Source organism: Danio rerio, chromosome 13 (genome assembly GCF_049306965.1).
Source record: "Danio rerio strain Tuebingen ecotype United States chromosome 13, GRCz12tu, whole genome shotgun sequence".
NCBI lineage: Eukaryota > Metazoa > Chordata > Actinopteri > Cypriniformes > Danionidae > Danio > Danio rerio.
This window is the reverse complement of record NC_133188.1, coordinates 56390783-56405000: the sequence shown is the minus strand read 5'-3', so window position 1 is coordinate 56405000 and position 14218 is coordinate 56390783. Positions and strand designations below refer to the sequence as shown.

At 47.3% G+C, this 14218-nt stretch overlaps 1 protein-coding gene across 5 annotated transcripts in view; it reads left to right on the top strand.

Moving 5' to 3' along the window:
* The window catches only part of klc1b (kinesin light chain 1b), a 29583-nt gene extending 17836 nt beyond the window's left edge, over positions 1-11747 (top strand). For 2 of the 5 annotated variants that reach the window (XR_012388446.1, XR_012388447.1), the window contains 3 exons: positions 7384-9132; positions 10449-10506; positions 10621-11747. Coding sequence is in view for 2 of the 5 variants with exons in the window: in NM_199954.1 (NP_956248.1) it covers positions 9008-9132; positions 10449-10506; positions 10621-10695 (258 nt within the window). In the remaining 3 variants the exon portion in view is untranslated. 5 annotated transcript variants of the gene reach the window in all.
* The last annotated feature ends 2471 nt before the right edge of the window (positions 11748-14218 follow it).

Below are 14218 nucleotides of genomic sequence, written 5' to 3'. Positions count from 1 at the left end.
GATAAACACTCTCTCGCTTTAAAGCTTCTGTACAGCTGATTTTGAACACTGAATTAACACTGGTGTTTCCCTGACCCTTTAAAACAGCCTGAACTGTTTTATACGCTGTGAACGTTCTGTAGTCTCGAGCAGTTTACATTAATTCTCATTATAAACTCTAAAAGGGAAACCCTGAGCGATCCGCATCATGATGTTGATGGATTTCAGCTGTAAGTCAAAGGAAGGAACGTGTTTCTGTATCTGTATCTTCGTCAATGTAACTTAATTAATTATGGAGATGTGTGTGTGTGATGGAGATGATTATACAATATGTGTGTGTGATGGAGATGACTGTGTGTGATGAAGATGACTGTGTGTGATGGAGATGATTATACATTATGTTTGTGTGATGGAGATGACTGTGTGTGATGAAGATGACTGTGTGTGATGGAGATGATTATACAATATGTGTGTGTGATGGAGATGACTGTGTGATGGAGATGACAGTGTGTGGTGGAGATGACTGTGTTTGTGTGTAATGGAGATGACTGTGTGTGTGATGGAGATGACTGTGTGTTTGTGTGTGTGTGATGGAGATGACTGTTTGTGTGAGTGTGATGGAGATGACTGTATATGTGTGTGATGGAGATGACTGTGTGTTCGTGTGTGTGATGGAGATGACTGTGTTCGTGTGTTTGATGGAAATGACTGTGTGTGTGATGGAGATGACTGCGTGTTTGTGTGTGTGATGGAGATGACTGTGTTTGTGTGTGATGGAGATGACTGTGTGTTTGTGTGTGTGATGGAGATGACTGTGTGTGTGATGGAGATGACTGTGTGTGTGATGGAGATGACTGTGTGTGTGATGGAGATGACTGTGTGTTCGTGTGTTTGATGGAGATGACTGTGTGTGTGATGGAGATGACTGTGTGTGTGATGGAGATGACTGTGTGTTCGTGTGTTTGATGGAGATGACTGTGTGTGTGATGGAGATGACTGTGTGTTTGTGTGTGTGATGGAGATGACTGTGTGTGTGATGGAGATGACTGTGTGTGTGTGTGTGTGTGTGTGATGGAGATGACTGTGTGTGTGTGTGTGTGTGTGATGGAGATGACTGTGTGTTTGTGTGTGTGATGGAGATGACTGTGTGTTTGTGTGTGTGATGGAGATGACTGTGTTTGTGTGTGTGATGGAGATGACTGTGTGTTTGTGTGTGTGATGGAGATGACTGTGTTTGTGTGTGTGATGGAGATGACTGTGTGTTTGTGTGTGTGATTGAGATGACTGTGTGTTTGTGTGTGTGATGGAGATGACTGTGTGTGTGTGTGTGATGGAGATGACTGTGTGTGTGATGGAGATGACTGTGTGTTTGTGTGTTTGATGGAGATGACTGTGTGTTTGATGGAGATGACTGTGTGTGTGATGGAGATGACTGTGTGTTTGTGTGTGTGATGGAGATGACTGTGTGTTTGTGTGTGTGATGGAGATGACTGTGTTTGTGTGTGATGGAGATGACTGTGTGTTTGTGTGTGTGATGGAGATGACTGTGTTTGTGTGTGTGATGGAGATGACTGTGTGTTTGTGTGTGTGATTGAGATGACTGTGTGTTTGTGTGTGTGATGGAGATGACTGTTTGTGAATGTGTGATGGAGATGACTGTGTGTGTGATGGAGATGACTGTGTGTGTGATGGAGATGACTGTGTGTGTGATGGAGATGACTGTGTGTGTGATGGAGATGACTGTGTGTGTGATGGAGATGACTGTGTGTTTGTGTGTGTGATGGAGATGACTGTTTGTGAATGTGTGATGGAGATGACTGTGTTTGTGTGTGTGATGGAGATGACTGTGTTTGTGTGTGTGATGGAGATGACTGTGTATGTGTGTGTGATGGAGATGACTGTGTGTTTGTGTGTGTGATGGAGATGACTGTGTGTTTGTGTGTGTGATGGAGATGACTGTTTATGAATGTGTGATGGAGATGACTGTGTGTTTGTGTGTGTGATGGAGATGACTGTGCTTGTGTGTGTGATGGAGATGACTGTTTGTGAATGTGTGATGGAGATGACTGTGTGTTCGTGTGTGTGATGGAGATGACTGTGTGTTCGTGTGTGTGATGGAGATGACTGTGTTTGTGTGTGATGGAGATGACTGTGTGTTTGTGTGTGTGATGGAGATGACTGTGTGTTTGTGTGTGTGATGGAGATGACTGTGTTTGTGTGTGATGGAGATGACTGTTTGTGAATGTGTGATGGAGATGACTGTGTGTTCGTGTGTGTGATGGAGATGACTGTGTGTTCGTGTGTGTGATGGAGATGACTGTGTTTGTGTGTGATGGAGATGACTGTGTGTTTGTGTGTGTGATGGAGATGACTGTGTTTGTGTGTGATGGAGATGACTGTGTGTTCGTGTGTGTGATGGAGATGACTGTGTGTTTGTGTGTGTGATGGAGATGACTGTGTGTTTGTGTGTGTGATGGAGATGACTGTGTTTGTGTGTGTGATGGAGATGACTGTTTGTGAATGTGTGATGGAGATGACTGTGTGTTTGTGTGTGTGATGGAGATGACTGTGTTTGTGTGTGTGATGGAGATGACTGTGTGTTTGTGTGTGTGATGGAGATGACTGTGTGTGTGTGTGTGATGGAGATGACAGTTTGTGAATGTGTGATGTAGATGACTCTGTTTGTGTGTGTGATGGAGATGACTGTGTGTTCGTGTGTGTGATGGAGATGACTGTGTGTGTGTGTGTGATGGAGATGACTGTGTGTTTGTGTGTGTGATGGAGATGACTGTGTGTTTGTGTGTGTGATGGAGATGACTGTGTGTTTGTGTGTGTGATGGAGATGACTGTGTGTTTGTGTGTGTGATGGAGATGTGTGTTTGTGTGTGTGATGGAGATGACTGTTTATGAATGTGTGATGGAGATGACTGTGTGTTTGTGTGTGTGATGGAGATGACTGTGTGTTTGTGTGTGTGATGGAGATGACTGTTTATGAATGTGTGATGGAGATTACTGTGTGTTTGTGTGTGTGATGGAGATGACTGTTTATGAATGTGTGATGGAGATGACTGTGTGTTTGTGTGTGATGGAGATGACTGTGTGTTTGTGTGTGTGATGGAGATGACTGTGTTTGGTGTGATGGAGATGACTGTGTGTTTGAGTGTGTGATGGAGATGACTGTGTGTTTGAGTGTGTGATGGAGATGACTGTGTGTTTGTGTGTGTGATGGAAATGACTGTGTGTTTGTGTGTGTGATGGAGATGACTGTGTTTGTGTGTGATGGAGATGACTGTGTGTTTGTGTGTGTGATGGAGATGACTGTTTATGAATGTGTGATGGAGATGACTGTGTGTTTGCGTGTGTGATGGAGATGACTGTGTTTGTGTGTGATGGAGATGACTGTGTGTTTGTGTGTGTGATGGAGATGACTGTGTTTGTGTGTGTGATGGAGATGACTGTGTGTTTGTGTGTGTGATGGAGATGACTGTGTTTGTGTGTGATGGAGATGACTGTGTGTTTGTGTGTGTGATGGAGATGACTGTGTTTGTGTGTGATGGAGATGACTGTGTGTTTGTGTGTGTGATGGAGATGACTGTGTGTTTGTGTGTGTGATGGAGATGACTGTGTTTGTGTGTGATGGAGTTGACTGTGTTTGTGTGTGTGATGGAGATGACTGTGTGTTTGTGTGTGTGTGATGGAGATGACTGTGTGTTTGTGTGTGATGGAGATGACTGTGTGTTTGTGTGTGTGATGGAGATGACTGTGTTTGTGTGTGATGGAGTTGACTGTGTTTGTGTGTGATGGAGATGACTGTGTGTTTGTGTGTGTGTGATGGAGATGACTGGGGTGACTATGTAGTGGAGATGACTGTGTGTGTGATGGTGGTGACTGTATGTATGTATGTGTGTGTGCGGTGTGTGTGATGATGGCATGTGTTTATATCTGCTGTAGTCATGTGTTTGCCTGTGCATGTGACTTGTGCCGTGCCGTGTCGTAGTGGCCTGCATGAATCACTGCGCTCACCATCACTGCCTGCTACTAACAGCCACGTCATCACAGCTGTTGCCATGACAACCAATCAGCCAATTGGCCAATCAGTGCTGTGCTTCTCAAGAGCTACAATCGGCTGAGGATGCTTTTGGGAATCGCAGCCGTGTTTCCTGTGGGCGGTGTGCTCTTCACAGTGGATGGTGCTCTTCCCTCTCCATCTGGCATTCAGAACAGCAGAGCAGCATCTGGTAGACCAGAGAGAACACAGCAGCATACATTAGACCACACAACAGACGGGCAGGGGGACGGACGGGCAGGGGACGGATGGGGAGTGAGACCAGACGGGCAGGGGACGGACGGGCAGTAAGAAAGACATCTAGGGAGATAGATGGGCAAAGAGACAGATGAGCAGTGGGACAGACGAGCAAAGAGACAGTCGAGCAGGTGACGGACGGGCAGTGTGACCAGACGGGCAGGGGACTGACGGGCAGTGAGACAGACTTCTAGAGAGATAGATGGGCAGTGAGGCAGATGGACAGTGAGGCAGATGGGCAGCGGGATAGATGGGCAGCGAGACAGATGGTCAGAGGGACAGATGGGTAGTGAGACAGATGGGCAGTGAGACAGATGGACAGCGGGACAGACGGGCAGCGGGATATATGGGCAGAGGGACAGATGGGCAGAGGGACAGATGGACAGCGGGACAGACAGGCAGCGAGGCAAATGGGCAGAGGGACAGATGGTCAGCGAGGCAGAAGGGCAGCGAGACAGATGGGCAACAACCAGATGGGCAGCGAGGCAGATGGGCAGCGAGACAGACGGGCAGCGGGACAAGCAAGCAGTGGGACAGACGGGCAAAGAGACAGATGAGCAGCGGGACAGACGGGCAGCGAGGCAGAGGGACAGATGGGCAGCGAGGCAGATGGGCAGCGAGGCAGATGGGCAGCGAGGCAGATGGACAGATAGGCAGCGAGGCAGACGGGCAGCGGGACAGACGGGCAGTGAGACAGACAAGCAGCGGTACAGATGGGCAGCGAGACAGATGGGCAGCAACCAGATGGGCAGCGAGGCAGATGGACAGCGAGAGAGACGGGCAGCGGGACAGACGGGCAGCAAGACAGATAGGCAGCAGGACAGACAGGCAGTGGGACAGACAGGCATCGGGACAGATGAGCAGTGGGACAGAGGGGCAGTGGGACAGACGGGCAGCGAGACAGATGGGCAGAGGGACAGATGGGCAGCGAGGCAGATGAGCAGTGGGACAGAGGGGCAGTGGGACAGACGGGCAGCGAGACAGGCGGGCAGCAAGACAGACAGGCAGCGAGACAGACGGGCAGCGGGACAGACGGGCAGCGGGACAGATGGGCAGCGGGGCAGATGGGCAGCGGGACAGACGGGCAGCGGGACAGACGGGTAGCGGGGCAGACGGGTAGCGGGGCAGATGGGCAGCGGGACAGATGGACAGCGAGAGAGACGGGCAGCGGGACAGACGGGCAGCAGGACAGATAGGCAGCAGGACAGACATGCAGCGGGACAGACAGGCATCGGGACAGATGAGCAGTGGGACAGAGGGGCAGTGGGACAGACGGGCAGCGAGACAGACGGGCAGCAGGACAGACGGGCAGTGGGACAGACGGGCAGCAAGGCAGATGGGCAGAGGGACAGATGGGCAGCGAGGCAGATGAGCAGTGGGACAGAGGGGCAGTGGGACAGACGGGCAGCGAGACAGGCGGGCAGCAAGACAGACAGGCAGCGAGACAGACGGGCAGCGGGACAGACGGGCAGCGGGACAGATGGGCAGCGGGGCAGATGGGCAGCGGGACAGATGGGCAGCGAGGCAGATGGGCAGTGAGGCAGACGAGCAGCGGGACAGATGAGCAGAGGGACAGATGAGCAGAGGGACAGATGGGCAGTGGGACAGAGGGGCAGTGGGACAAGCGAGCAGTGGGACAGACGGGCAAAGAAACAGGAGGACAGTGAGAGATGAGCAGCGGGACAGACGGGCAGCGAGGCAGATGGGCAGCGAGGCAGATGGGCAGCGAGGCAGATGGGCAGCGAGGCAGACGGGCAGCGAGACAGACAAGCAGCGGTACAGACGGGCAGCGAGACAGATGGGCAGCAACCAGATGGGCAGCGAGACAGATGGACAGCGAGACAGATGGACAGCGAGAGAGATGGGCAGCGGGACAGACGGGCAGCAGGACAGATAGGCAGCAGGACAGACATGCATCGGGACAGACAGGCAGTGGGACAGAGGGGCAGTGGGACAGATGGGCAGCGAGACAGACGGGCAGCGGGACAGACGGGCAGTGGGACATACGGGCAGTAAGGCAGATGGGCAGAGGGACAGATGGGCAGCGAGGCAGATGAGCAGCGGGACAGAGGGGCAGTGGGACAGAGGGGCAGCGGGACAGACGGGCAGCGGGACAGACGGCAGATGGGCAGCGGGACAGATGGACAGCGAGAGACGGGCAGCGGGACAGACGGGCAGCAAGACAGATAGGCAGCAGGACAGACAGGCATCGGGACAGATGAGCAGTGGGACAGACGGGCAGCGAGACAGACGGGCAGCAGGACAGACGGGCAGTGGGACAGACGGGCAGCAAGGCAGATGGGCAGAGGGACAGATGGGCAGCGAGGCAGATGAGCAGTGGGACAGAGGGGCAGTGGGACAGACGGGCAGCGAGACAGGCGGGCAGCAAGACAGACAGGCAGCGGGACAGATGGGCAGCGAGGCAGATGGGCAGCAAGGCAGAAGGGCAGTGAGACAGATGGGCAATAACCAGATGGGCAGCGAGGCAGATGGGCAGCGAGACAGACGAGCAGCGGGACAGATGGGCAGAGGGACAGAGGGGCAGTGGGACAGAGGGGCAGTGGGACAAGCGAGCAGTGGGACAGACGGGCAAAGAGACAGATGGACAGTGAGAGATGAGCAGCGGGACACACGGGCAGCGGGACACACGGGCAGCGGGACAGATGGGCAGCGAGGCAGATGTGCAGCGAGGCAGATGGACACCAAGACAGACGAGCAGCGGTACAGACGGGCAGCGAGGCAGAAGGGCAGTGAGACAGATGGACAGCGAGACAGTTGGACAGCGAGACAGACGGGCAGCAGGACAGACGGGCAGCGGGACAGACTTGCAGCAAGACAGATGGGCAGCGAGGCAGATAAGCAGCGGGACAGAGGGGCAGCGGGACAGACGTGCAGCGAGACAGACAGGCAGCGATGCAGATGGGCAGCGGGACAGATGGGCAAAGAGACAGGGGCAGTGGGACAGAGGCAGTGGGACAGACGGGCAGCAAGACAGATGGGCAGATATGCAGTCAGTCAGGCCACTGTTGTGTTTGATAAGAGCTCTTAATGGTGTGCTCTCTCTCTCTCTCTCTCTCTCTCTCTCTCTCTCTCTCCATCAGGCATAAAGCCATCCAGAATTTCCTTCATCTTTTCCTCCTCATACAGGAAGTGCCGTGTTTGTTTCCTCCTCTGCTGTAGCGGTGTGCGCTAGTCTCCGGCTTCAGACGGACGCGTCTCTCTCTCTCTCTCTCTCTCTCTCTCTCTCTCTCCCTCCTCTGCTGTGTGGTGTTGTCCAGTGGGGCGTCTGGTCTGCTGACGGTCGATCATCTCTGCTGTCTCACACAATCCACACGTCTTCACACTATCGTTAATGTCTGAATTCTACGTGTGTGTGTGTGTGTGTGTGTGTGTGTGTGTGTTGCTGGAGGAGAATTGTGTGTCATTTCCAGAGCTGAGCACTAGAAGACACACGTCACACACACACACACACACACTCACACAGTTACACATTATTATTATTATACATCAGCTGATTATACTTACCTGTGTGTGTGCGTGTGTGCGTGTGTGTGTGTGTGTCACCTGTTAAGGGAACAAGTTTCAGATGTTGGTATTCAGAGAGCTGGAGTCTTATCTGATTTACACTCACACATGCGCGCGCACACACGTCTAAACACATGATGATGATGAGATATGCAGTATAGCTCTGGTGTCTCCTGTTCCCTTCATATGCAGTGTGTGTGTGTGTGTGTGCTGAAGTGCCGCTGTATCTTTATTTGACCGCGAGTGTGTGTGTGTGTGTGAGTGTGTGTGTGTGTGTGTTGATTATAGTGAGTAGATCTGCAGATAATCACAGTATATATGAGTGTATTCCTCCATCATATCCTCCTCTATAAGGCTGAATTCTCTTGTATCTCAGTGTGTGTGTGTGCGTGGGCGTTTGCGTGTGTGTGCGCGTGTGTGTGTGTGTTAGTGGTCTGCTCTCTCCTGTACTGAGATCAGCTGCTCTGAGTGTTATTTAATAAAGATTGAACGTGTCATGTCGTTTGTTTGTGTAATTCTTTCATCAGTTTCTTCACACACACAGTAGGACACATCACATGTTCCAAATAGTTAGTAGTAGTTCCAATAGCGGAACCAAATAGTTCTGGTTAAGAGTCGGGTAATAGTTAAAAGTTCTGGTAGTTCTGACCAGCTTTCATCAGATGCTGTGTTGAGAGTGTGGCTATATCACTGTGTGTGTGTTGTACACTGTAGTGTGTGTGTGTGTGTGTGTGTGTAAGAGTGAGAGAGAAAGAGACAGAGACAGAGAGAAAGTGAGTGTGTGTAGTATAGTGTATTGGATGTGTATGTGTCTGTTGTACAGTACATTGTGTGAGTGTGTATGTTATACAGTGGACAGTGTGTGTGTGTGTGTTGTGTAGTGTATTAAATGCATATATGTGTGTGTGTGCTGTGCAGTAAATTGAGTGTGTATTATACAGTGTTCTGTGTGTGTGTGAGAAAGCATGAGTAAAGTCTATTGAATGCGCATGTCTGTTGGATAGTATATATATTGTGTGTGTGTGTGTGTGAGTTGTACAGTGTACTGAGTGTGTATATTGTGTATTGAGTGTGTGTTTGTGTGTTGTACAGTTTATTTAATGTGTTTGTGCATAGTGTATTGATCATGTATGTGTGTGTTAGACAGTGTATTGTATATTGAGTGTGTGTGTGTGTGTGTGTGTGTGTGTGTGTGTGTAGGACGGCAGTGGTGCTCTACAGCGCAGTGGCTCTATCGGCCGCCTCAGAGATGTGCTGCGCAGGAGCAGTGAGATGCTGGTCAAGAAACTACAGGGAAACACACCTGCAGACACACACAGCAACAAGTACGACACACACACACACACACACACACACACACACTGAAGAGACTGTAAGACAGACAGTTTTGTTTAGGTGAGTAGCACCGGGACACCATCAGAACTGCAATTCAGTCTCCATCAGTAATGCACACAGCAGGAGTACTGCAGTAAACACTCACTGGCCACTTTATTAGGTACACCTGTCCAACTGCAAATCAAATGTCTAATCAGCCAATCACAGGGCAGCAGCTCATTGCATTTCAGCATGTAGACATGGCCAAGAGGATCAGCTGCAGTTCAGAGCGAGCATCAGAATGGGGAAGAAAGGGGATTTAAGTGGATTAAGCCAGACAAACCAGACTGATAGAAAGGCAACAGTAACTCAAATAAGCACTCGTTACAACCGAGCTCTGCAGAAGAGCATCTCTGAACACACAACAACAGCAGCAGAAGAGCACACCGGGTGCCGCTCCTGTCAGCTAAGAACAGGAAACTGAGGCTACAATTCACACAGACTCACCAAAACTGGACAACAGAAGATTGGAGAAACGTTGCTGCTCTGATGAGTCTCCATTTCTGCTCACACATTCGGATGCTAGGCTCAACAACATGAAAGCATGGATCATCCTGCCTTGTATCAGCGGTTCAGGCTGGTGGTGGTGGTGTAATGGTGTGGGGGAGATTTTCTTTGGGTCCATTAGTACCAATTGAGCATCAACGCCACAGCCTACCTGAGTATTGCTGCTGACCATGTCCATCCCTTTATGAGCACAGTGTCTCCATCTTCTGATGGCTACTTCCAGCAGGATAACGCAGCATGTCATAAAGCTCAATCATCTCAGACTGGTTTCTTGAACATGACGATGAGTTCACTGTACTCAAATGGCCTCCACAGTCACCAGAGCTCAATCCAATAGAGCAGCTTTGGGATGTGGTGGAACGGGAGATTGGCATCATGGATGTGCAGCCGACAAATCTGCAGCAACTGTGTGATGCTATCATGACAATATGGAGCAAAATCTCTGAGGAATATTTCCAGTAGCTTGATGAATCTCTGCCATGAAGGATTAAGGCAGAAATGAAGGCTAAAGGGGTCCGACCCAGTACTAGTGAGGTGTACCTAATAAAGTGGCCAGCGAGTGTATGTTAAACTAATAAATAAATCTGGTATGATACAGTGTGTGTACAGAGAGCATCAGATCATCATTAAACAAATATCTACATAATAATATGAGTTTCTCCAGAGCTCAGACTCCTACAGTATTCCTGCACTCTCTGAAATAAAGGGACACATCATACACACCGCTCTCTATAACAGAGTGTGTGTCATTGTCTTCCAGCATGAAACGTGCCGCTTCACTCAACTTCCTGAACAAGGCAGGTGACGAGTCCTACCAGGTAACTATTAGAACTCTCTCTCTCTCTCTCTCTCGCTCTGTGTTTCTGTGCACACTGTAGTGTATGTTCATACAGGACTACACTGAGGATGCTGTGGTGTGTGTGTGTGTGCAGAATGTGAGCAGCAGGAGGTTGAGAGACAGCAGAGGACTGAGCTCCAGTAATGTGGACCTGTACAACGGCAGCTGAAGCTCTTCTCACACACACATATACACACACACACACACACACACACACACTCAATACACTGTACAACACACAAACACACCCTGATGCTCACACAGACGCAGAGAGACGGGAGTGTGTTCCAGCAGTCCTGGCGGAGGCCTGATGCCGGCTGCTGGTACTCTATAAAGCCATATGAGATCCTGATGCTGCATTCTGGGAGAGGGACCTGCTGCTGCTGCTGCTTTTATATATATATATATATAGGTAATGATGTGTAAACGCTGCATGTAAAGCAGTGGAGGATGTTACCCGAGTCATATTTGTCTATTTTTATATGTGCAGATGCTCTGTGTAATGCTGATGTGTAGACTGTACGCTGTTATTTTAGGTCATGGTATCAGGGTTTGACTATATCTTCATCGTGAGGGTTGCTGTATTAATATGATCATGGTTTTCAGGCTCTGCTCGGCTCTTCAGGATCATTTGTGTTTCTTTTATTCTGGTTTTCTCTTCATCGTGCTGGCTGGTGTTTGAATGTAAATAGGATTGATATGAGAGAGTCTGAGATCTGCTGGTTTTATAAAGCTGTTTGATGAGTTTAAGTGTTCTCAGGGTCTGAAGAAGCCGAATCCGCTGTTACTTTCACAGCAGATGATATTAATGATGTACTCGACTATACACTGTTTACTGAACTCTCTATATTAATCAGGCCACTCGAGTCCTACAGATGTGCAGGTTTAGGTAAAAAACTAATATATTACAATTTTAATCTGATGTCTTACTCTTTAAACATACAGCATTAGCACATACTCTAACCTGGCTTTCGTTATAAAGAGACTGTTTAGTTCATCTGTCATGTTTAGAAAGTGCTGTGAGATTGGGATGTAGTACCTTTACCTCCAACGCTGCACATGTGGACCAAAGCTGTCGTCAAAGACATTATTTTTCTGGGATATTTGCCTCTTATTTTCGCTTAATCTGTTACCAACGATGCCTTGAGTTACTGCAATGCCCAAATATATGGAGAAAACAGTGTGCTCTCTTTATTAACAGTTATAAATTGCCAAATCTTCCTCCCGCTCAAGAGTGTATTCCTTATTTACCTGTCTCTGTGTGTGTGTGTTGTGTCTGTTAGCAGGTCATGTTCTCCTGCAGCTAATCTTCATTAGACAGATCTGGAGCTCAGAGTAGTTTATTGTTCTAGATTTGTTCTGTGTCTTTAATTAGTTTAATTATATCTCATATTTATGCAGCAAAGCTAACTCAGGGGTGGGCAAACTCGGTCCTGGAGGGCCGGTGTCCTGCACAGTTTAGCTCCAACTCTAATCAAACACAGCTGCTTATAGATTTCTGGTGATCTTGAAGACACTGATTAGCATGTTCAGGTGTGTTTGAAGACACTGATTAGCATGTTCAGGTGTGTTTGAAGACACTGATTAGCATGTTCAGGTGTGTTTGAAGACACTGATTAGCATGTTCAGGTGTGTTTGAAGACACTGATTAGCATGTTCAGGTGTGTTTGAAGACACTGATTAGCATGTTCAGGTGTGTTTGAAGACACTGATTAGCATGTTCAGGTGTGTTTGAAGACACTGATTAGCATGTTCAGGTGTGTTTGAAGACACTGATTAGCATGTTCAGGTGTGTTTGATTAGTGTTGATTAGATGCCGGCCCTCCAGGACCGAGTTTGCCCACCCCTGAGCTAACTGCTTTCACAAAGCGCTTCCCGCCTCAGAAAAGCGCGCGCTGCTGCATAGTTCAAAAACTAACGGCTATTTAACGGAACTAGTTTAGATCAACTGACGAGTTCTGTTTACCAGCGCGCTGAACTGACGGGAAGCAGAGACGCCGGCTTCAGCACTGATCGACAGTCAGCTCTGTGGTACAGATTATTGTTTAGCTGACTTGATTGTTTAATGTTGTAGTAGAGGAATATATATCAATCTTGCAGTTAACTGTTTTGGGATTGATTACACACGGATGGATTATTGTGATTAACAGTAGGGCTCATTCCACCGATGGGTGCCGTTCACCTCTGGAACTCTTCAATTAAACTTTATTTATTTATTACAAAACTGAATTCAATAACAGGATCTTTAAATCTGTACTCGTCCATTTAGGTATAATAATTATTATTATTTAACTTTACACAGATTTAAAGTGTTTGGGTAAAGTTATAGGGTCATGTTGAAATGTTCAATTTGATGTTGGCGACATGAATAAAAGATGCTTTTTATAATAATTTAAATAATGTGAGATATATTTCCATAAACATCAAACTCTGAAAGGGTTATTAGACATTTAGGCTACATGTTCAAGTTACTGAACATCAACAAATATAATTCCTCAATTCAAGACGACCTTCATGTATGACACATAATAACCCATATGATGTTAAACACTTCATTTCACTACAGTAAATGCTGTACACTACACTGAGTTTCGTTCATCACTGAATTATGTTTCAGCGTAATGAAGATTCAGGTCATGATAATTCAGAGGGGGCAGTGCTGTCTGCGCCGCAGCTCGTCTACTCGGATGCTTTTGCTGAATATAGTGTGCACTTTTGAGTGTGTATCATGTTGTTCATGCCTTGTCAATAATTGTGCCACACATATTTCTTTTATGATTTTGCAGCAATACATTAATCTGCCATTCGCTTGTCTTTGGGTTTTCATGGTTAATAATAATCAAAGATCTTCATTAGAGCTCAGCACAGTGGTGCTGCAGATGAAACCTGCACATCTGCACTTTACCGGCTTAGTTTGAACTGTTTGCAAATAAAAACATTAATAAGAGACACTATTGTCTAACATGTTGTCTTGCTCGTTGATCTGTTGTTTAAAATCAATATCACATTTACTGAAGTTCCGGAAAACCTCATTTTGCTTGTGTGATGTTGAATATCTATAAACACAAACCCATGCAGGAATAATCCGCTTTTTAGCTGAATAATAAGCGTATTCTAACTGTATTCCCAAGTTTAATTACAGTCAATTATTTTGCTTTCAGTAAAGTCATTTCTAAATAGTGAAAGATTGCATTATTACTGGAACATGTACAGACATACAGAGGATGGAGACTGCGTTACTCTCACAGCCTGCACTGGTGCAGTATACAAATAACACTAGAGGAGTGCACAATACATAACTCAGAATAAAGATGAAGAGGGAAATAAATACACACAAATACAAAATACAGCAGGTAAAGTGCACATATGAGTGAAGAGAAGACTGATGGTAGGCAAGGCAAGTTTTTTTATATAGCACATTTCATACACAGTGACAATTCAAAGTGCTTTACATAAACAAGAATAAAAGAAACAAGTAAAAAAAATAAATAAATAAAAACAAATAATAAAACTGATTTAAAAACATAAAAACAGGCAAAATGTGATATAAAAGAATGGTTAAAGTGACAGTGCTGTTTTACTGTGTATATTTACAACTCCTCTAGGATTATTATCAAACCTGACTGGATCTACTTGTGCATATTTTAATCATTTATTTATGTGTTCAAATCAGTTTGAATAGGATATAAATA